This window comes from Hypanus sabinus, chromosome 22 (genome assembly GCF_030144855.1).
Source record: "Hypanus sabinus isolate sHypSab1 chromosome 22, sHypSab1.hap1, whole genome shotgun sequence".
NCBI classification, from domain to species: Eukaryota; Metazoa; Chordata; class Chondrichthyes; order Myliobatiformes; family Dasyatidae; genus Hypanus; species Hypanus sabinus.
Window position 1 is genome coordinate 43,243,086 of NC_082727.1, and position 24,165 is coordinate 43,267,250.

Genomic DNA, 24,165 nt, shown 5'->3' on the forward strand with positions numbered 1-24,165 from the left:
TTTCACGGAGAACTACTGCTTCCAAACACAAATCACTTGCACTTCACGAATGAAAGACAACCTCTGGAAACTGTAAATTTTGTGCCACAAGGCATTCTCTTCTTAAGTCAGATTTCACCTCCTGGAGAGAAATGTGCCTGCAATGGCCAAGGTAGCTGGCAACCAGCCAAACTCTGCATACCATGAGACAAGGGAGAATTTAAATCTGTCATGCCATCTTTAGTCTACCTCGGAAATCCAAGATAGCTATTGGGCAGTCTCTGTGTATGGGACTCTGCTTGCCATCTGGCACTGATTACAAAATTGGGAGTCCATGCATATTTGAAGGATCCGACTGAACTCCAGTTTGTACTTCCCTACAGGTAATAATTACAAGTTACGGAGAGGCAAGGGGATGTAGAAAAGTAGGTCCCGTCTAAGAGTAGGTCCCTGTCCTAGTTTTAAATTTCCAGGTTAAAATCAGATCTGAGAGCTGTTTTGAATTGTGCTTTGCCAACGCGCAGAACAGCTTCCGTTAATGCATTTTGTACGATATTCTACTCAACTTAGTGAAAGTAATTTCTTAGCAGAAAAAATATCAAGCATACTTGTGCAATAAAATCTATTGCCCTTGACTTTGCTGCAATACATGATTTTATATATTAAACATCTTTTTTTCTAATAACAAAAGTTGTAGTTTCATATATCACTTCTCTACAAATGTCAGTTTTGCCAGTGTGGATAAACGTGCAACATGCAACTGCATTAACACGATGAGGTGCTAAAAATAAAATGTACCATAAGCTACAGCTCATTAATAATTACTCATTAATAATTCCTGTACTATGGCAATGAGTAACCAATTCATTAGCTCTAGGCATATTCTAATAATTTGTGAGAAAAGAAAGCAAACATCTGTGAATAAAAAAGAAGCAAGTCCAAGGTATAAAAAGACAGACTTTCTTGGGAAGCATTTGAGATTGAATGCCTTTTTGGCAGCCAGCATACACGGAAAGGATACCTAAGAGGATTATGAAAGCGGAAGCTTATAAAGATTCCAGAATATTTAATATTTTCTGCTAGCATGGGTGTGGTTTCAGTTGTGTCACATTCATAGAAATTCAGCTGTTGTGTAGATTTTCAAGAAGATGCGTATTCCTTGGGCCGCCATTCAGAATGCTCAATGATAGAACCACTCGGAAAGGTGGTAGAGAATCTTTTGAAAAAAATCTGTAGATTTTTTTAATATCTTAATTTTTTCTTGGTCAAAGAGAGAGAGAGAGAAACAGATGATTCAGGCTGCAGGATTCTGGCTTCAATTAGCCTCAAGGTCAAGAGATGTAATTGATTTATTCTGCTCAATCCCCAAAACAATTCATTTTGTCATCTTTCAGTCTAATTTCTTCCACCTCCATTATGATCAAGAGAGGGTACACATTCACTAAGTCTTCTAGGCAAACATGGGCTTCAATATATGTTAATCCCTGTTTGAAGTCTGACAGTATTGGGTAACATTTCAGCCAAATTTCAAAGTACCTTAGCATATATTTTCTTAACAATCATATCTATAAAACAGTGATCTTCTCACCCATAACTAAATGACTCAAAGAACTGATAAGCCACTATTCTAAATACAGACAGCATCTTTTGAGAGCTGCACTATGTACAGCTGTTGGCGGGTACACACAGCAGGGCTGCCGTCTCAAGTTCCAGAGACCTGAGCATAACTCTCACCTCCAGTGCTATCTGTGCAGAATTTCCACTTTCTTTCTGTGGTCAAACGTGTTTCCTCCAGCTCCTAAACACATTTCCAGTAAGCTGTGGATTGTGGCCACTGTAAACTGCTCCTAGTTTGTAAAATCTGGGAAGAGTTCATGGGAAGAGGGACAGATTAAATTAAAAATCAGATTAGTGTAAGATTATTATCAATGTTTGATAGTTGGGATGGAAGGAAGGATCCTTTTCTGCACCAAATGACTGTGTTACTCGATGGAGCCAATCCAGGAGCTCCCACCCTTTTTTTATGTTGTGGACTCCTACCATTAACCGAGGAGTACGTAGGCCCCAGGTTGAAAACTGAAGCTCTAATCTATCATTATCCTCACAACCATGACACTCTTTTGGTGAATTTTGCACTTACCACACGTAAGGTCGTTCTCTTTCAAAGTTCTGAATGGTCTTCCACGTAATGGCGTTGGGTAGACGCATGAAGTGTCATCTGCTATGCGAACTGAAAAGTTTTTGGCCCACTGTAAGACCCATCTGAGGTTGCAGTCACACATTAAAGATTCGGTACTAAAGTGCCTGCAAGAAATTGAATTAATTTTAATGTAGGCTATATTACTTCTGAGTAGATACATGGCACACTCTAAAATTAAAATACGCACATTAGCACCACGCTCAATACAATATTTCATTTAGTGATACTATCTGGCCTCTGATTTTGTCACTTTATTTTTGCAAGTTATCATTATTCTTCCAGGGCAAAGGTAAGACCACACCCACAGCACTGCAGTTTTGTTCTCCTTCTTTGGAGGTGTATACTTGCATTGCTTACACCTCTTTAAATAAGGCAGTGATTAGGAGAAGGCCCAGCAGCGAGGTTCTTGTCATTTTGACAAAGGACTGAGCAGATTGGACATATACTTAACTGAAGTTTATGAGAATGAAAAGTGACTTTATTGTAACATAGAAGGTTTTGAAGGAGCTTGATAGGCATTTCCCTAGTGCAGGAAGCTTGAACCAGTGGGAGTAATAAAGTACAGTCACCATTTCAAGCCCTCTCCATACTTTAAGGAATGAGGAAGGATTTCCGCTTTCAGAGCGTTGTGACCTTTGGGATTTTATTTATTTATTTCACAATATAGAGTGGAGAAGGCTCTTTGAGACACATCAGCCCAGCAAACCTACAACCCCAATTAACCCTAAACTAATCACGGGACAATTTACAATGACCAATTGACATACTCGTTACGTCTTTGGACTGTGGGAGGAAACCGAAGCATCCAGGGAAAACCCGCACATTCCAGGGGGAGGACATACAGGGGCTCTTTGCAGAGCGGCACCGGAACTGAACTCTGAGCTCTGGAATGCAATCAGATGCCATTGACAAAAATATTTTAAATGTCAAATTACCGAACTGAAATGGGGAATAGACCAGACTTGTTACACGGAATTAATGTGAGCTTGGGTGTGTTTACTTGCAAATGAATCGACTCCCAATTGCAGACACTCTGCAGACTGGGTATATTACAAACATGCTCAAGTAACTTTACCAATAAAACTAACATAACCTTCAGAGATGTTAGTGTTCATTTCACATTCAATTACAATAATTTTAAGCAGTGCACTGATCCCTTAACCATAATAACATCAGATTCTTGTCTGGCCAATTTGGCAATGAAATTAAACTTGATAAAAATAAGTTAAAGGAAAATACAATAGAAAAGAGTAATCAAGACCCCTCAATTGCCTTAAATTACTTTTGAAGCAGACGCAAACACAGCAGTTGAGAAGTAGACAGCAAGGTTCCACAAACAATCAAAGAAAAATTGCTGTTCCCCTTTCCTTTTCTTTCTTTCACACACAAAGTCACTATTACTGAAGCACCAGAGAACTACGCCACACTGTTTAAATATTCCCACTTAGTGTTTCGTAATTCCAACAAGAAATGGCAAATTAAGTTAAAATGGCTCTGTGTATATCTGTTATTATCTGTTACATCAATTATATCTGTATTGAAATATTCAATTAGAAGCAAAAAAAAGACTTCTTGGAAATGCAGTACAGTAGCCTTGGTGGCACTAACAGTCTCATACCATACGACAAGGTTCATGAAAACTCTAGAACCTTGTTTCAGACCATGTAACAATTACAGTCTAGACCAGTTGTGGTCATTCCAGACAAGTTCTGAATTGGAATTACAAACAGTCTTAATCGTATCATTTTAATTATTTCCTTCAGCTGAAAATGCAGATGTATGAATTCCAACAGTTTAAATATTTTAAATGCTATTCATAAAGAGCTGGGTAGAACAAGGCAGCGATCAAAGTTAGGCCTTCTAGCAAAACAAATGTATTTGGCTTTGTGTAAATGAATCTAATCCCTTGAGTGAAATACAGTAAGATTCTTTCACTGACATGATATCATTCCAATGTTTTTCTTTATTAAAACTAGATACCCTCTCTTTCGGTTTCCAATACTTTACATCATTCCTGCATGTATACTGAGACTTATTTTAAATGAGGGCTTCAGGAAAACTGGGTAAAGTTCTCTACCTTTCCAATGCATTGCAGTGGAAGTATTTGTTGTATTATGTCACGGCCTACACAACCTCAGTAATTAACTGGTAAAGATAAATTGATAGATCGGCTTATTATTGTTATATGTACTGAGCTACAGTGAACAACTTTCCTTGCATACTCTCCATGCAAATCAATTCATTAAACTGTGCTTTGAGGCAGTATAGAGTAAAACAATAACAGAATGCAAAATAGTGTAACAGAGAAAGTGCAGTGCAGAGAGACAATAAGATGCAAGGTCATAATACGGTAGATTATGAAGTCAAGAGTCCCCCTAACAAATTAAGAATCTTCAGTAATTCTGTGACAGTGAGATTCAATAATGACAGAGCTATTCAGAAATCTTGTGACAGTGAGATTCAGTAATGACAGTGATATTCAGTAATCTTATGACAGTGAGATAGAAGCTGTCCTTGAGCCTGCTGGTCTGTATGTTCAGGGTTTTGTACCTTCTGTCCAATGGAGGGTTGGAAGAGGACTTTTGATTATGATGTCTGCTTTACTGAGGCAACAAGAAGTGCAGAGAGAATCTGTTGAGGACAAAATAATTTCTGTAATGTGATGAGCTGTGCCTACAACTCTGCAGTTATCTGCGCCATTGCCATACACAGCTGAGATAGAATCATTTGTAGGGTTGAGAGAGAAGAATATTGGGATTGCTTTGCAGGGAGCCAAAAAGATCAAATGGAACAACTGAACTCCTTCTGTGTCACAATAAGTAAACACTAGTTTCCATGATAATCTGTATTGATCTGTCCTCATAACTTTATTAATAAACGCAGAAGACTTAAGAGCAGAATTCAGCCATTTGGCCCATTGAGTCTGCTCTACCACTCAATCATGGCTGATCCTTCTTTCCCCTGCCTTCAACCCCATTCCCCAGCCTTCTCCCCGTAACCCTTGATGCCATGTCCAATCAAGAACCTATCAAGCTCTGCCTTAAATACTCCCAACGACCTGGCCTCCACAGCTGCCTGTGGTAACAAATTCCACAAATTCACCACCAGTAATGAGATTGGTTACAATCAAAGTTAGCATTTTGAATTATTTAATTGGTGGGAAGTAAGTACTGCTGACTTAGCCATCATTGCTATTTATTTCTGATCATTTTTGAGAAGGCAACAGTTCGTTGTTTTACGGATCACTGCAGCTGTTAAACAGGACATTTCAGGATATTGCCTCAGTGATAGGAAAGGCACAAGTGCATCTCTAAGTTAGGAAGGAATAATTAATTAGAGGAGATCTGTTGGAGATAGTGTTCCTGTGCTTAGATAGATACTGTCCTTGTCTTTCTTAATCAAAACTTATCTAATTATTCACAGATGATGTCATTGGCTTGTTGGTTTCATAGATTAACATTGATACAATCAAATATCTTGTGTTGACAGCACAATCAATATTTTGCTTTTTAATTCTTCTTTGAAAGCAGAAAATATAATTTCCAAATATTAATCATGCACAATTGTACAAAATGATTGCATATGCAAATGCTTTTATAATCAACTAAAAATAACACATCTTACAGTGTACCCTAAACAAAATTGGTTTACATTTTTAGCAAAACATCCTCAAGTGCTTACACTGCAGATATGTGCCTGCACTCAAGTAAATGGGGATGTGCAGAATGCGCCTACTGGGTATGGCTTGCATACAGCTACGGGGCTAGATACTAAGTGGATTCAGTTCCTCAGCCCTTATGGAGTGCATTGATGTCTGACCTTCAAGTCATTCTGTTCTTCTGTACAACTGTACACAGGCATAGAGCCTGAGCCTGAGCCTGAGCCTACTGGAGGTTGTCCAGGACACAGCCTGTCCTGTGGCTGGAGGCCTGCCTGTGTGTGTGAGTGGTGGGAGGGAGGGAAGCAGCTTGTCTTGTGGCAACATTTGTGGGCTGTCCCCAGCATGTACTGAGGTTGCCTTGAATGTTAGCACTAAGGACAAACCTTACTGGAGACAGACTACTGAAGCCTTTTATAAATCCAGTTACTAACTCTCACAGCTATCTTGACTGTACCTCTTCCCACCCCGTCCCTTGTAAAAATGCCATTCCCTTTTCTTAGTTCCTCCATCTCCACTGCATCTGTTCTCAGGATGAGGTTGTTCAGTCCAGAACAACTGAGATGGCTTCCTCCTTCAAAGAAAGGGGATTCCCTTTCAACGCCATTAACACTGCCCTCACCTGCATGTCTTCCATTTTGCGCACTACTGCTCTTACCCTGGCACACCAGGGATAGGGTTCCTCGTACTCATCTACCACCCCAACAGCCTCCGCGTCCAACACATGAGTCTCCATAACTTCCACTGTCTCCAACGGGATCCCACCACCAAACACACCTTCCCCACCCACCCCCCAATTTTCTGCTTTCCACTAGGATCCCTATGCAACTCCCTTGTCCAATTGCTCTGGCCCACTGATCTCCCTCCTGGTACTTATCCTTGCAAGTGGAACAAGTGCCACATCTGCCTCTACACCTCCTCCTTCGCTACCATTGTGGGCCCAAACAGTCATTCCAGGTGAGGCTATACTGTTGGGGTCATCCAGTGCTGCCAGTGTTGCATCGTGTATATAGGTGAGACCTGATGTTGACTGGGAGACTGCTTCATCGAGTACCTTCGCTCCATTTGGACAAAAAAACAGGATTTCCCAGTGGCTACCCATTTCAGTTCCACTTCCCGTTCCCATTCCAACATGTCAGTCTATGGCCTCCTCTTGAGCTACAATGAGGCCACACTCAGGTTGGAGAAGCAACACACATTATATTCCATCTGGGTGGCCTCCAACATGATGGCATGAACATTGATTTCTTGAACTTCCAATAATTGCCTCCACTCCTCTCCTTCACCATTCCTGTATCCCTCTCTCTCCTTCTCTTCTTACCTGCCTATCACCACCCTCCAGTGCTCCTGCCCCTTCTCTTTCTTCCATGGTCTTCTGTCCTCTCCTATCAGACTCCCCACACGGTTCTCTTTCGCCAATCAACTTCCCAGCTCTTTATTTCATCCCTTCCTCTCTCCCGGTTACACCAATCACCTGCCACCTTGTACTTCTTCCTCCCCTCCCCCACCTTCTTATTTTGATTTCTTCCCCCTTCCTTTCCAGATGTAATGAAGGATCTTTGCCCGACTACTTATTCCCATCCATAGATGCTACCTGACCTGCTGAGCTCCGCCAGCACGTTGTGTGTATTGCTCTTGATTTCCAGCATCTGCGGTACCTAGGGTTTTTACTGTATGTTTATATGTGATAAATAATCTGCACACTGACATGCCCAATACAGTTAAAGTTTAGTAGGCTTTTACACACCCCCGCCAAGCCCTCAAGGCAGTCAACGAATATCATATAGATTCTGAGTTTACTTCTTTACGCCATCCATTTCAATGGACGTAGGGTCTTTCAGAAGGGAGAATATTCCCTTTGTGCACTTGTAATCAATGTTCCCTCTAATTTTTAGTAGTCAGTATGCGCAAAAATCTTATGTTGTGCAAATTTTTTTCCTGTGACAAAAGTATGTGCACATTGAATGCACACATGTCACAGTTTATGTAGGTTTACAAAATATTTGACATAAAACTGGACAGAATAACAACAAAATAACATACAGTTGGCCCTCCTTATCCACGGGGGATTGGTTCTGGGAACCCCCGCAGATACCAAAATTCACGGATGCTCAAGTCACTTATTTAACATATATCAGTGTGGTGGTCTTTAAGACCCAGCGTAACCCCAGATTTTATCTAACATGTCTCCGTGCGGTGGACTTTAGGACCTGGCGCAGCTCTGAATCCGCAGTGTTTCCGTTCACGAAAATAATCACGATCGCAATTGAAAATAAGGTGGAAGTAATAATGCGATCGGAAAGAGGTGAAATGCCACTGGTCATTGGAAAAGCGTTAGGCTACAGTCGGTCAACAATCAGAACAATTCTAATGGAGAATGTGAAAGACCCTGCCCCAATGAAAGCTACAGTTATTACTAAGCAACGCAGTGGTTAAATTATTGAAATACATATGTTTCTTAAGTGTTTTATATGCATAGAAAGGTAAAATATGTACTATATACTAAGAAAAACATTTCATTAACTGACTCTAAATAATACCGGATGTACCTGTTCCAACTTCAAATCCAACTTAAAGATGGACTCAGGAATGGAACTCATTCATAACCCGGGGACTGCCTGTACTTTTAAGTCATTTCTAGATTACTTATAATACCTAATACAATGTAAATGCTAATGTAAATAGTCATTATACTGTATTGTTTAGGGAATAATGACAAGAAAAAATAGTCTGTACATGCTCAAACAACGAGTGCTGGAGAGAGAACTTCCCGGTTTTCCCGATCCACGGTTGGTTGAATCCGCTGATAAGGAGAGCTGACTGTACATATTTAAGTAACTCAGTTATTTTTTTCTCTCTCCTATCTTTAGCTAAAAAATTATTTTCAATAAGTATAATTGTTAATTACTACATAATTTTAGGTAACTCACCTTTAGTGCGCACATTGATTTCCTTTGTGTGCTGGTTGTAAAACATGTGCAGATACACACACGTACAGCTTAGAGGGAACATAGCTTGTAATTATATAGTTCCATCCCATTGCAGAATTTGAGCACACACCAGAGCAATCACTAGCTTATTATGAAATACTAAAGCAAGGATGTCTAATGCAGTCCCAAAATTATACAAGCACAAGTCCCTTCGTGTCCTGTCAAGAAACCGCCTGGGCTATTTTTACCAAAGAGCCCCACTGCTATTACAGGTACTCTATGTTCGTGGCAAATAGGCAGCACATATTTTTGTTTCTATACAATAAAGCATGGAGGTTATGGCAGCACCTTTGCTACTTAGCCTCTGTAGGTTTGAATAGATTAGTACCTTGAACAATATGAACAAGTACATTAAGTTTAAGTTGACAGAATTGATACATAGTGATTTATAGAATTGATACCCAGTAATCAAATATTCTGGATAAAATAAGTGTACTCACAAGACTCGTAGTGCTGTAAGTTTAACAAACAGGCCAGTAGGAAGGGTTGAAAAGATGTTCCCCGACAAATTCCTAAAAGAAAGTACATTATTTACTGATTAGCATCAACATTCAAAACATGCTGGCCGAGGGGTGGTAAAATGTTTAAGAGGTTGAATGTTTGGCAGGGTGGGTTAAAACATGTTGCTATTCATTTAAAGCATTAGTGTTGCTGCTCAATATCATTATCTTGGAATAAGAGCAACAGTTACAGAACAAGGCATGCAGGTACAGCTCATCAATCCTGTTACTTCTGTAGGTTCTGCAGAATCTAGGTCATTATCAATTTTATCCAATCTTTTTGATCATGATGCTGTGTCACCAAGTTATTCCATCCCCATATCTGATAAAACAAGAAACTACAAATTCTGAAAATAAAGTTAGAAAATATTTGAAATACTGTTTTTGTCTCCACAGAGTCTAGTTAGCCTGCTGAGTATTTCTGTATTTATTACTGTTATTTAAGAACCTTGCCTTAAAGCAAAAGTTGCATACATTTGCAATAATGTTAAACATTATCAATACAGTGTTAATGTTTACACATTCAGTAAATTTGATAGAATGAACCATGATGCCTTGATGCATGATGCGGGGAGGTTTGCTAAGGCTACTTGGGAGAGTTGGGAGAGGGGGGTAGGAACCAAACTGGGGAACAAGAGGTTAACTCACAAATAGAGAAAACTTGTAGACGGTGTGAGAGGGAGGATAGGCAGGTGATAGAGAAGGGATGCGCTCAGACCGAAGGTTTGAGATGCATCTATTTTAACGCAAGGAGTGTTGTGCACAAAGCGGATGAGCTTAGAGTGTGGATTAGTGCTTGGAGATATGATGTGATGGCCATTACAGAGACTTGGATGGCTCAGGGACAGGAATAGTTACTTTAAGTGCTGGGTTTTAGATGTTTCAGAAAGGACAGGGAGGGAGGCAAAAGAAGTGGGGGCATAGCACTGTTAATCAGAGATAGTGTGGACGCCATGGAGGGATTGTCTACAGAGTCTCTGTGGGTGGAGGTTAGCAACAGGAAGAGATCAATAACTTTACTGGGTGTTTTTTATAGGCTGCCAGATAAAAGGATATCGAGGAGCAGATAGGGAAACAGATCCTGGAAAGGTGTAATAATAACAGAGTTGTTGTGATGGGAGATTTTAATTTCCCAGAACTCAATTGGCATCTCCCTAGAGCAAGGGGTTCAGATGGGGTAGAGTTTGTTAGGTGTGTTCAGGAAGGTTTCCTGATACAATATGTAGATAAGCCTACAAGAGGAGAGGCTGTACTTGATTTGGTATTGGGAAATGAACCTGGTCAGGTGTCAGATCTCTCAGTGGGAGAGCATTTTGGATACAGTGATCATAATTCTATCTCCTTTACAATAACATTGGAGAGAGATAGGAACAGACAAGTTAGAAAAATGTTTAATTGGAGTCAGGGGAATTATGAGGTTTTCAGGCAGGAAACTGGAAGATTAAATTGGAAACAGATGTTCTCAGGAAAATGTACAGAAGAAATGTGGTAAATGTTCAGGGGATATTTGTGTGAAGTTCTGAATAGGTACACTCTAATGAGACAGGGAAGTTAGGGTGGGGTACAGGAACCGTGGTGTACAAAGGTTATAATAAATCTAGTCAAGAAGAAAAGAAAAGCTTTCAAAAGGTTCAGAGAACAAGGTAAGGTTAGAGATCTAGAAGATTATAAGGCTAATAGGAAGGAGTTTAAGAAGGAAATTAGGAGAGCCCGAATGGGCCATGAGAAGGCCTTGGCAGGCAGGATTAAGGAAAACCCCAAGGCATTCTACAAGTATGTAAAGAGCAAGAGGAGAAGATATGAAAGAATAGGACCTATCAAGTGTGACAGTGTGAAAGTATGTATGAAACCGGAGGAACTAGCAGAGGTACTTAATGAATAATTTAGTATTCAATATGGAAAAGGATCTTGGTGATTGTAGTGATGACTTGCAGCAGACTGAAAAGCTTGAGCATGTAGATATTAAGAAAGAGGATATTCTGGAGCTTTTGGAAAGCATCAAGTTTTTTAAGTGGCTGGAACTGGATGAAATGTACCCCAGGCTACTGTGGGAGGCAATTGCTGAGCCTCTGGCGATGATCTTTGCATCATCAATGGGGACGGGAGAGGTTCCGGAGGATTGAAAGGTTGAAGATGTTGTTCCTTTATTCAAGAAAGGGTGTAGAGATAGCCCAAGAAATTATAGACCAGTGAGTCTTACCTCAGTGGTTGGTAAGGTGATGGAGAAGATCCTCAGAGGCAGGATTTATGAACATTTAGAGAGGTATAATACGATTAGGAATAGTCAGCATGGTTTTGTCAATGGCAGGTAGTGCCTTACAAGCCTGAATGAATTTTTTGAGGATGTGACTAAACACATTGCTGAAGGAAGAGCAGTAGATGTAGTGTATATAGATTTCAGCAAGGCATTCAATAAGGTACCCCATGCAAGGTTTATTGAGAAAGTAAGGAGGCATGGGATCCAAGGGGACATTGCTTTGTGGATCCAGAACCGGCTTGCCCACAGAAGGCAAAGGGTGGTTGTAAATGGGCCATATTCTGCATGGAGTTCAATCACCAGTGGAGAGCCTCAGGGATCTGTTCTGGGACGCTTACTCTTCGTGATTTTTATAAATGACCTGGATGAGGAAGTGGAGAGATGGGTTAGTAAGTTTCCTGATGACACAAAGGTTGGAGGTGTTGTGGATAGCGTGGATGGCTGTCAGAGGTTACAGCAGGACATTGATAGGATGCAAAACTGGGCTGAGAAGTGGCAGATGGAGTTCAACCCAGATAAGTGTGAAGTTAGTCATTTTGGTAGGTCAACTATGATGGCAGAATATAGTATTAATGGTAAGATTCTTGGCCGTGTGGAGGATCAGAGGGATCTTGGGGTTCGACTTCATAGGACGCTCAAAGCACCTGCACAGGTTGATGCTGTGGTTAAGAAGGCTTAGGGTGTATTGGCCTTCATCAATCGTGGAATTGAATTTAGGAGCCAAGAGCTAATGTTGCAGCTATATAGGACCCTGGTCAGACCCCACTTGGAGTACTGTGCTCAGTTCTGGTCACCTCACTACAGGAAGGTGGTGGAAGCCATAGAAAGGGTGCTGAGGAGATTTACAAAGATGTTGCCTGGATTGGGGAATGAGCCTTATGAGAATAGGTTGAGTGAACTCAGCCTTTTCTCATTGGATCGACAGAGGATGAGAGGTGACCTGATAGAGGTGTATAAGATGATAAGAGGCATTGATCATGTGGATAGCCAGTCTTTTTCCTAGGGCTGAAATGGTTGCCACAAGTGGACACAGATTTAAGGTGCTGGGGAGTAGGCACAGAGGAGATGTCAGGGGTACGTTTTTACTCAGAGAGTGGTAAGTGTGTGGAATGGGCTGTCAGCAATGGTGGTGGAGGCAGATACGATAGGGTCTTTCAAGAGATTTTTGGATAGATACATGGAGTTTAGAAAAATAGAGGGCTATAGGTAGTCCTAGTAATTTCTAAGGTAGGGACATATTTGGCACAACTTTGTGGGCCGAAGGGCCTGTATTGTGCTGTAGGTTTTCTATGTTTGTATATATACTTTCATGGTCTGATGCTACAGGGGAGAGGGTGACAGTCTACAGTAAGTATGTCATCTCCAAATTTCCTCTTTACTTGCATTATCTTATCACAATATGTTTCTGAGATGCATATTATGCTCATGGTCATTGTCTCTCAAGGTGACTGCAAAAAGAAACCAGACTTAATGTGGTAACTATCTGCAAAATATGTAACAGACTTACAGCCTTGACAGACTGGTAAGGCCCACAAACATCTCAGGACTCAGACATCCAATTCTGTTGTTTGACAGATCTCTGTAAAGAGAACACAAAATAGTTACATTGTAAAATGTGGCCCATGTGTTACTATGAGTCAGTCATTATCTTAAACAAGTGATGTGGTAACGAGTGTCATAAGTCAGGGAGATCCAAGCCAACGCTCTTGATCTACCTGAAATTCTCTCTTTTCAAGTACCTTGTACTGAGAACACAATGACTTGGTTCCATGTCTTTTTCTAAGAGAAAATCAGAGAGGGTTTATATTTCTCATTACATGTCCATAGTACCAACTCCATCAACCATTGAAGTTATCTGAGGCAATCTTTTGATACCACTTGTTACATACCCCATGGGTATTTTGTGACTATCCTATGACCATGATGTAATTGAGTATCTGGTGAGCATGACGTAATGGTCTTGTGATGGTGGGGTGATGTAATTTCCCGCCAGAGTGAGGTCACATGATGTAATTTTCCTGCCAGTTTGAGGTCATGTGATGACCTATTCCAACAGGTATAAAACGGGAAAGCCTTGCTGTAACACAGGTCAGTCCATTGTTTAATTTGTCAGTTACTCTGTTATGATGCGTATTTGTCTCATGACGCAGTTTTATTTTAAAGTGGAGTTTTACTTTCTATCTTAAGTCTCAAAGGTTCTTGCTGGCAGTTTCACCACAACGCTGCCAGTTTTAGTCCAGTCGAAGAGTGAAGAATTTAACAAAGTGCGGGAACCCAAAGGATCAAGTAAAGTTGGTGTCATTGGCGGTAATACAGGATCGACCTTATTTAATCTTCATTCAAGGAATTAGTAACTTGCATTCGAGATAATCCCTGATATATGAGCAGAAAAGATTGGAGCAGTATTATTCTCTAAGGAAAAGGTCAGTTCCTTTAAACCATTTTTTATTTCCTTCGTCATAAATCCTTCGGGCAAGGCATATTTCGGCTGGAATCAGCAGTAACGTCATGTCATCTAGGAATTCGTTACTTCAGGAAAGTCTCTCCTAATTGATTGTGTAAATCATTTGGAGTTCCACATTTACCACTCTTAAGACTGTGCTTGCATTTATCGCTTTAAGAACTGTGTTCGCATTTATCGCTTCATCAAGAACTGTTTGAGTTGCCGTATAGCAGTTAACTTCCAGTTAATTGTTTGTTTACTTTTCATTTGTTGTTGAGTTGAGTTTAAATAAATGTTTAATTTGTTTATAAAAAGCCTGTCTCAATACTATATTCACGCCAGATCGTAACACACTGGACAACAAAGATTTTGCTTCCTGAATGCTTTTGGGTGTACTGTTTGGGTTTTGGGCTGCTGATCATGACAATCACCATGAGAATTTCCCTATCATGCACCTTTTTTTTATAATGGCTGAAATCTGTTATTTCAATTCATAATTCAAATCAATTAAAATGCTGCCCACAAAGTAAGCTGAAAAGTTTTCCATCTTGTCCAGGCATGCCTATACATGTTTAGGCAGGGTTGATGCTGCATGGCAGGACAGGTTTTAGTAAGGTTATAAAAGCATCACGCACACACGGTTCTATGCATTGCACTTACATGTATATCAGTTAGCGATCATGTTGATGCACATGCTCTACACAGATAGAATATTGTGTGTACTCATTATAAACAGGAATTATATTTTCAGGAGTATTTATGATAGGAAAATGTCTCACCAATGTTGCAACAGTTGTGGTACTTTCTGTTATACTTGTGGCTACTATATGTTTAAATCTCAAAGACAGAGAATGACTCCTCATTAAGAAAGCCTATGAACTTTACTTTGGTGTCAAATTGGTCACCAGCACAAAGCATGGGCTCCTCACATTTGTTGCATTCCCATTTTGACTTCTTCCCTGTAAATCCTGGTGTTATCAGTGACGAACATAGTGAAAGGTTTCATGTGGATAATGCAGTCATGGAGAAATGGTATCAGAGCAACTGGAATCCATCACTGCCGGCGGATTATTGGTGGACATTAAGCGAGAAGCCGCAGACACTGAGGATAAATGAAAATCATCAGCAAAACATTTTTAGCTTGGTTGAACTATTGCAATGTGTCAGCACTGTTATGCTGTTAGACGTATTCAATAAAAGTTATTTTCTTGTTTCTTCAAGTTCCTCCATAATACAGTAGCCTAAAATTATATTTGTGTTCAGCTTCCAGTGGTTTATCTTAAACAAAAGAAATTCTGAGGAAGCAACACTTTTGAAAAAATTTGTTGTTTGCTGCATCTTAATGGAGAAATTATGAAGCAACATTGATCAAACAACTCACACCTCAATAGGCAATGAAATTAGACAGGACTGAAAAGCCAGGGATTAATCAATAAAAACTAAAAGCCAAAGACAACATGATGCCTTGAATTTTTAGTTTTGTTGTTGAGCCCCCAGCCACCAGGTAGTTCCATTATGTATCACCCAGGCTGAAGAATAGGAATCAAGTGAGGCACTGGAGGAATTCTGGAATCTTTCATCAGTCACTGGGGCTGAAGAAAGGTGCAGAAATGTCAGGGCATGCTGTAATCTGCTTTAAAGCCTGGCTTACAATACTGACAGGGATGCAGATGCCAGATCTCTGTTTTTGTGAGTGGGCAAAGTAGTTGCACTGAAACCAAAAGTAATAGGGTACAGGACCTAAGTATCCCTTTTTCCAAAATATCTACTTGATAGAGGAACAAATAGATTCAATGAGCTTCCATTTTGAGTCCTAAACTTGTTTGTCTTGAAGCAACCAAGAAGAGCACCAAGACCATGAAGCAGTCAAAATGATATGCCGTTTTCACTTTCAGAACTCACACTGATTTCAAGGGCTTGAGATCCCTGGCAGTTGGTTCACATTGTGATGACCAATGAGCACACATCATTCTCCTCATCATTTCTCCCTTACTGTCAGATGGGAAAGGCTTTGATGAAATCTGGCAGCACCAGGAATGTACTTAATAATCAGGTGAATAACCTGATTACACAAGTTTAGAACATACCAAGAGGAAGATAATGAGGGCTCCTTTGAAAAATGGGCTCAGTCAATTCTACAATCGCTAAACCAAAAAGGTAAATTCTATTAGGAGAACAGGGTTGCTGCATCTACCTTTCAATCTTCTTCAATGCACATTTTGCACCTGTCCATTTCTAAATCAGTCATAACAATAAATTACTTTCCTCATTTACCAAAATTACATGGGGTCTCATGGCAGTATAGCAGTTATCGCAATTGTTTTACATGCCAGTGATCACTGATCATGGCTTGATTCCTGCCACAATACGTAAGAGTTTGTACATCCTCCCTGTGACTGTAGGTTTCTCTAGGTGTTCTTATTTTCCAAAGGTTTAGGTTAGAGTTAATAAATTGTGGGAACGCTAACTTGGCGCCAGAACTTGTGGGCTGCCCCAAGTACAATCCTCACTGATTGTACAATATTTGACACAACCGATGTAATTCAATGTGTGTTTCAACGTTTTGATGTACATGTGACAAATACAGCTAATCTCTACACTATGTTGACCAGGCAGAGTGCAGAAGAGCAAGTTACTATTTAGCAGGAGCGAGGGAGATTGTAGTCTAGGTGTGACAGGGAAGAGTGTAGTTGTTAGTGAAGGGTAACAATTCTGGGAAGAGAGAGAAGTTGTTTGAGGCTAACAAAGTGTTATATCATATCACACAAAAAGAAGGGGACTGAGTTTTATGCTTTTGGGAGTCAATTTATTTTCTTCAAGTCTGCTGAGTCCACACATCTGTAATCACAGATTCACAAAGATCAACCAAAAAGACATCTATCAAAGAAGAAACAGTGACACGAGATAAGCCCTCAGCACGCCATGCCATGGTAGTGAAGCAGTTCGCGCAACATTATCACGGCTTGGAGCATTCTGAAGTCTGGAGTTCAATTCCGGCACTGCTCTGTAAGGTGTCTATGTACATGCTCCCGTGGAACGTGTATGCTTTCCCAAGGTCCTCCCGTTTTCTTCCACATTCCACTGGTTAATCAGTCCTTGTAAATTGTCCCATGATCAGGTTAGGGTTAATCGGGTTTGTCGAGATTTGCATGGCCAGCTTGGCTCAAAGGGCTGGAAGGGCCTACACTGTGATGTATAGTATTATTAAATAAACAACTAGAACTATGACAATGAACCTGACTGGCTTGGAGGTCGAAAACTATCAACCATATAAATTCAAAATTATATATATATATATAGTGGTCACAAGTGTCAAAGGGGGTAGATGAGGGTGAGCTTGAAAGGTGTGGGGGGCATTTTGGTTCCTTTTGGCACTTGAAGAGAGCATTAAAAGGCATGTACCCTTTAATTCAGTACGTACTGATGATTTTTTATTGTTGGTTTCCAAGCCTTGGTAAACCACTGCAGGGCAACTTTTAAATATAAATGAGGCAGAATGAGAGCCTGATTAAAGATATTAAAGAGTCTTGCATGGCACACTGGTATGAAGCAAAACACAAGATAAAATTGACAAGAACCATGTGCCAACTGGTGAGAGTAATTCCATTTCCTCTTTATTGAATTTCAATCTCCATGACTCCCAAATCTTGATTGTATTGGGCAGGGTGTTGTAAGATGGCGTCATTGGGTTGTGTCAGGGTTAGCACTGTTGTAGCTTACATACTCTTCATAACTTGGAAGAAAATTCCACCATAAAACCAAAATGCTGTGGTCCAGAACCTTGATGTAGAAGGAATTACCCATGCATTTTGAGGTTTTTTTTTAAATTAATTGCATATCAGTTTGCTGAAAGTGGAAGCAGGCAGTGCTGAAGTGAGTTAAACTTTGAGTGTGTAACCACAGGAAAGGTGCAGGCAAATCTGTTTCTCCTTAACCAATCAGCATGAACATTTGTGCAACTTAAGAATGTCAAGACTGACTTGGAATGGTAAATCAGAAAGGGAAAATTTAATGTCAATTCTGGCACTTGAGGAGAACATAGGGAAAGAGGGACAAAAAGGAAAGGGAAAACAATTGCTTTTTATTTCACGCTTGAATTTGTTTTAAAATTAAGTATAATAAGAATTCTAATTTTTTTGAGGAGTTATTTTTACCATATTGTTAAAAGGTGCCAAAACATAACTGTTTAACTATGTGCACCTGTTTTAAAAAAAAGCAAAATTCACACTATTTAAAACATTATCATTGTGTTGCAGGCAGTGCTGTGTCACTTCTACAGTTTGAAAGGCAGAGTACTGCAACAGACACTTTCATATTTGAACTTAACTACATGTGTATTTTGCCTGGAATCTTATGTAAATAAATAACAGTACCTGGCATTAACCTTAACACAATGTTTGTCAACAAAATCTGGAATATTATTTGAATAAAATTACAAATCCATTCCACATAAATTAGTATATAAATCCAATACACACTGCACACTGATAATTTGCCCTCCCTACACATCTGCATAAGAAAAATATACCCTTCATTTTTAGTGACAAGATAATTGCCCAGCCACGAGAGAAGAATGTTACAGGTATCATTCAAGAACCTTGGCAAGTATGGGAGGAATTCCATTGTGAAGCAATTAAAGCTGCAAACATGGAATAAATCTAACATGTGGCTGAAAGGTCATTCAGTGGATAATAATGAGACAACCGTTATAATGTGGGAAACAGTAAAGTACAATGCAACCTTTTGTGCTAACCATATGTTTTCCATATGTATCACCATATAAAATCATGATGCCATAATTCTTCTTTCTTTAATTAGAGATATTGTTGAACCATGAGCCTGAAAGGATACAAATATTTGGCAGCTGTCCCAAACATAGCACAGCAGCCTCAATTTTAGAGTATTCGTCAGCTTTTAAATGAATGGAATAATTAATCAGAGCTATAATATGTACTCAAAAATCAATGCTGGTAAATGCTGAAAGCATCAACAGATTCAAACTGAGTGAGGTAGGACTCCTGGGGATTACACGAGAAATGGTGTGAGAAGAAACAGAAGTTGTTGCTGGGGATTGGTGGTAGTCACATCAAACCGGAATGTATGTGCCTTTAAAATGCTATTGAGTCTTATGCAACCAATAAAGTACTTCTGAAGTGTTGTCTCTCTTGTAAATAGGATATGTAACTAATTCAGCCAGAGCAGTGTCAAATAGCAATAATAATTGGATGTGCTGTTTCAGAAATGTTGACGTAATATACAATGGCTTAAATGTCAGATGACTTCCTGCCTTTGTTTAAGGGCATCCAAGCTTCTGTGCAACCTCAGAGATCAGAGAGGGCATCATTTAGCAACACAGCCAGAAGACATCACCTCTGAAGAAGTAGCATTTTTGCAGAATGTCAGTGGTCTTTTCCAGTCCACTTGGCTGACTGGAATTTCAAGCAAGTGTATCCAAAGTATGGTTAACAACTGACATGTGCCAGGTGAGATTTAGTTATTTATTGAGATACTGCACAGAATAGGCCCTTCCAGCCCTCTGAGCCACACTGGCCAGCAATCTAATCTGAGCCTAATCATGGGACAACTTATGATGGACAATTAATCTACCAACTGATATATCTTTGGACTGTGGGAGGAAACCGAAGTAACTGGAGGAAACACACGCAGTCGCGGGGAAAACGTACAAACTCTTCACAGGAAATTGGCAGAGTAACAAGAAACAGTAGGAAGTAAAAAGTTATTTTTTGTGAAAATGGAAATGTGCAGTTGGGTTCCCAGGGCCAGTAATATGATTTGGCCTGAGTGTACAGGGTAAATTCACAAATTTTCTGATGATGACACAAAAACGTGAGCTGTGGTGAACTATGAGGAGGACAACAGTGGGCTTCAGGACAACAGAAGATTGGGTAGTGGGCTGAGTAGATAGAATCTAATGCTGATGATGTGCCTTGTTGTACTTCAGAAAAAAAATTGTATCCACTTCAGATAAAATGCCATTGCTCAGGCGGCAGCAAAATAATCTGGGAAAACATCAAGGTGTAGAAGAGGTTGACCAGGGTGTTGCCGAATGTGATGAGGAAAGATCTAAAGAGATGTGCAGGGTAGATTTCTTTTATTACACAGAAAGTGATAGGTGTCTAGAATCTATCAGTAGCACTGGTAATGGAAGCACATGTAGACTGAAAGGTTTAGTTTAAACTGGCACAGACATCGTGGTCTGAAGAACCTGTTCCTGTGCTGTACTGCTCTGTGTACCAACGTATTGAAGTTACTTACTCTTGGAGAGGTACTTGTGAGCTTGGCAGAAGTAACCTTTGAGAAAAACAAGAGCTAAACTGAAAGAGCTGAAGTACAAAACTCCGGACAAAGTGGGCATACTGTTGAATTACAGCAAAGCAGAAAGCCATTCAGTCTATTGGTACACACACACTCTATATATCAGCAATCTACCTAGTCTCATTTCCATGCCTTCTCTCCAACACATACCTTAATCTTGTCTCCTTATAATTTTGTTGCGAAGGACGACTGGAAGTGGACCCAAGTTCAGGACACAAACACGTGGGTTGCATTAACAGAAGTGAGTTTTTTAATAGTTGCAAGGAAGGCCGGGGAATGAGGATTAGATGCTTACATGGATGTGGGCTTGGACGCAGGGCTGGAGCTTGGACTTGGACACTGAGCTGGGACTCGGAAGTTGAACATGGAGCAGGGACTCGGAAGTTGGACATGGAGCTGGGACTCAGAACTTGGACACGGAGCAGGGACTCGGAACTTGGACACGGAGCAGGGACTCGGAACTTGGACACGGAGCAGGGACTCGGAACTTGGACACAGAGCAGGGACTCAGACTTATAATAACAAAACCAAACAATGACAGATGATTTGTATTTTGGCTCGGAGTAGCGGCAAACGGCCTGCAATTCTCAGCTGCCTACAAAAATGACAGAATTCATATCTTGACTCGGAGTAGCGGCAAACAGATGGCAAAACTCAGCTGGACACGAAAACAACAGAATTCCTAAAGCAACCCCAGGCACCGAAGCAACTTAAAGTTCACTATTCTGGGCAGCCCAGATGTGCATTACCGCCCTGCTCAGGAGATGGACCAGCCCCGAGCAGACGTAAGCCAGAGCTTTTATGCTGCTGGCTTGGATGAGAATCAGGTGCTGTAATCAAGGAGTCAGGTAAAACAGGGGGAAAAGGAAATTAACAGAAATGAGGAGTCAACTGACTGGACCGTGACAAACTTCCTCTGTTTTAAAAAGAAAGTCCCAGCTTCTCAATATGTCCTACCATGTTCAATGAACCAAGCTGACCCCACAATCTCTCAGTTCTTCTACTTCTTTTAACATCTCTAATTTATATTGCTTTTCATTTTTATAACACCACACATCATCAGCATTAAATTTCATCTATTCACCCACTACTCAATCTTCTTTTGTAGTGAAGTCCACTGTTGTTCACCTTATAGTTCAAGACCCTTCAAATTTTTAGGTAATCAGAAAATGTGTGGATTTTACCCTGCACACACAAGTCCAAATTTTATTACTGACCCTGGGGAACTCAACTCCACATTTCCATTTTCATAAGAATAACTTTTTACTTCCTATTGTTTCTCATTACTTAGCCAGTTTCCTATCAGTACCATTGAAACTTCCTATTCCATGGCTTTCAGCTTGACGACAAGACTGTCATGTGGCAATGTATTAGAAGTCCAAGTATTCCTTGTCAGCTGCACTACTCTCATTGTATTACCAACTAATTAGCTTCCTAAAGGTCAGATAATGAATTTACTTCTCCATGATAAACACTTCCTCAAAATCCACTGACATCTACTAGACAGGTATATGGAGGAATTTAAAGTGGGGAGTTATATGGGAGGCAGGGTTTAAGGGTCAGCACAACATTGTGGGCCAAAGGGCCTGTACTATGCTGTATTGTTCTATATGTTCTATAAATACACCTAGTTCTTATTATCCACCAACTTGATTTACATGAATCCATATACTCAAGGGATTAGCTGCATGTTACTGGGATTGTTGGTAAATATAACACATTCCTCCAGAGCCTTCTACTACAGTGATTAGTGAGTCCTATTTCCCATTCACTTTGACTGTGCTTGCTACCTTCTGCTGACAAGACATGAAATACCAATAATCTATATATGCCCAGAGTCAGAGTCGGGGATCTGTCTGGGCGTTTTCTTTGTTTGACACTGCTGGCGGTGGGATACCAAGAAGGAGTAAGGCGCTCCTTCTCTCCGCTAGCCTGTGCAAGATGCAGCTCCCATTTAGCGACCCCCACCCCTGATCAGGGTCACGAGAAGCCATGGGAGCAGGTGGTGGATGGTCGTATGAGCAACTGGTGCTTATCACTAATCCTGGTTATGCAACCACTGATGCCAGGCAGACAATCTCTGAAGAGTACTGATGATGGCTGGGGTCACTCATCTTGTAAAGACACTGCCCAGAAGAAGACAACAGTAAACAACTTCTGTAGAAAAACTTACCTAAAGAATCATGATCATGGAAAGACCATGATTGTCCATGTCATGACACGGCACACAATGATGTTGATGACTGTTCGGGAATATTCTGGAGTTATATGAACATTGCAGGTATTTATTCAAACAAGAACCAGTTTTCAGCTCTTAATGTATATTATAAATCACAAGCAGTAAATTGAAGCAAATTGCAAATAAATGATTATATCTTTGGAGCACATAGATATGGCTTGCAAAACAGTGACCATGCGATATTTGCATATGAATCAGCCAAACATTAACACAATGGCTTTATGTTAATTTGCTTGCATCAAACCAGGCGACCTGACAAAGTTAATTGCACCATTGTGACTGAGTTCAAGTTTGAAGATCAGGCTAATGTTGTCACTTCGCAAACCACATATAGTCATAGGTATAGCTTCAGTCAACAGCTGATCTGGCATCTGACTCTTTGTCTTCATAAGTTTTTAGAATATCTGGGTCAACAGGGGTGTTTGAACATTCAGAAGTGTCTACCACTGTAGGTATGTAATTCAAAGTAAGTACTGTCAACCCAAAATATTGAAGTAAATGATGTAATTGTAACCATTGAGATTATATTGACTCATCTTTGATCTTAAGGGTATAAAATGTGAGATTCTACCAAAATGGTCTCCAAGAGAATGCCCGCTTGCTTTGATAAATAAAGACTTTCATATCCACAACTTCTCCAGTGATCTAGTCACAGTCACCATATTTGGAGGTTTGTCTGGGATATGTTCATGCCCCAATTACATAGGCAGCAATCTCAGCAGTCTAAGGAGGGTGAGTATTTCTGATTGTGAGCCCCAATGCTTAGACCTGCTTAGGCCAGTGACCATGGAGTCATGAAATATCAAAGAACATGGTGGAGAGCTGGAGACACAGATGTGAAAGCGATGTGGTTTGTTTGTGTGCGGGTGTGTGTGTGTGTTTATTTTGTGTAAAGGACGAACCACCAGACAATGCTGGGTAGCTTGTTGAGACGGGGCTAAAGATGGTTACTGACCATTTGCGGTGCCAGAGGGTGCATGTATACTCATGGGAATTGTTTGTGTGTGTCTGACCGTGTGTGGGAAAACCTGAGAATCAAAGCCAAAAATGGGCGATAATGCAGAAATATTTAACAATCAACATAAAAGGGTTACAGCAACATGATAGGCTCAATTATGAAGTGGGGAGAACTCACAGGAGGCTGTTATTTTACAGGTGTAGAGGGGAAAACAATGAGTGCAGAATAACGTGAGCTTCAGGTATTTGAGAGAGAGGGAGTGTGCTTTTCAGAGGATTTCTGGTTATGCCTGAACAATGTAGTTACCGTCCTGGGGATAGATGAACTTTGTAAGGCACGTGCTGTCATAGATTCAGTGACAGGATGGACTGCATGGATAAGACAGGCTCAGCACATACGTTAGATTCACAGAACCAACAAATGGCAGCCCTTCATATAATGCTTTTGATAACTGCATCCTCCAAATCCTCATTTTCATTGTAACTTTCAAAATGATTGTCAATACTTTTTCAACTAGTGAAATGGTTTCATTTTCACTCTCAGCCAATTCTGACATCGCGGAACCTGGCTGTTTGAAATTGCAGCCAGTAAATCAATTCTAAATT

The 24,165-nt window shown here is 40.3% G+C and overlaps 1 protein-coding gene across 2 annotated transcripts in view; it reads right to left on the minus strand.

Moving 5' to 3' along the window:
- The window catches only part of LOC132379568 (adhesion G protein-coupled receptor A3), a 531,961-nt gene that overhangs the window by 319,856 nt on the left and 187,940 nt on the right, over positions 1–24,165 (minus strand). For both annotated transcript variants that reach the window (XM_059947630.1, XM_059947629.1), the window contains 3 exons: positions 13,092–13,163; positions 9,268–9,339; positions 2,120–2,283 (listed from right to left, as the gene is read on the minus strand). In XM_059947630.1, the coding sequence (XP_059803613.1) occupies positions 2,120–2,283; positions 9,268–9,339; positions 13,092–13,163 (308 nt within the window). The remainder of the gene's footprint in view (positions 1–2,119; positions 2,284–9,267; positions 9,340–13,091; positions 13,164–24,165) is intronic.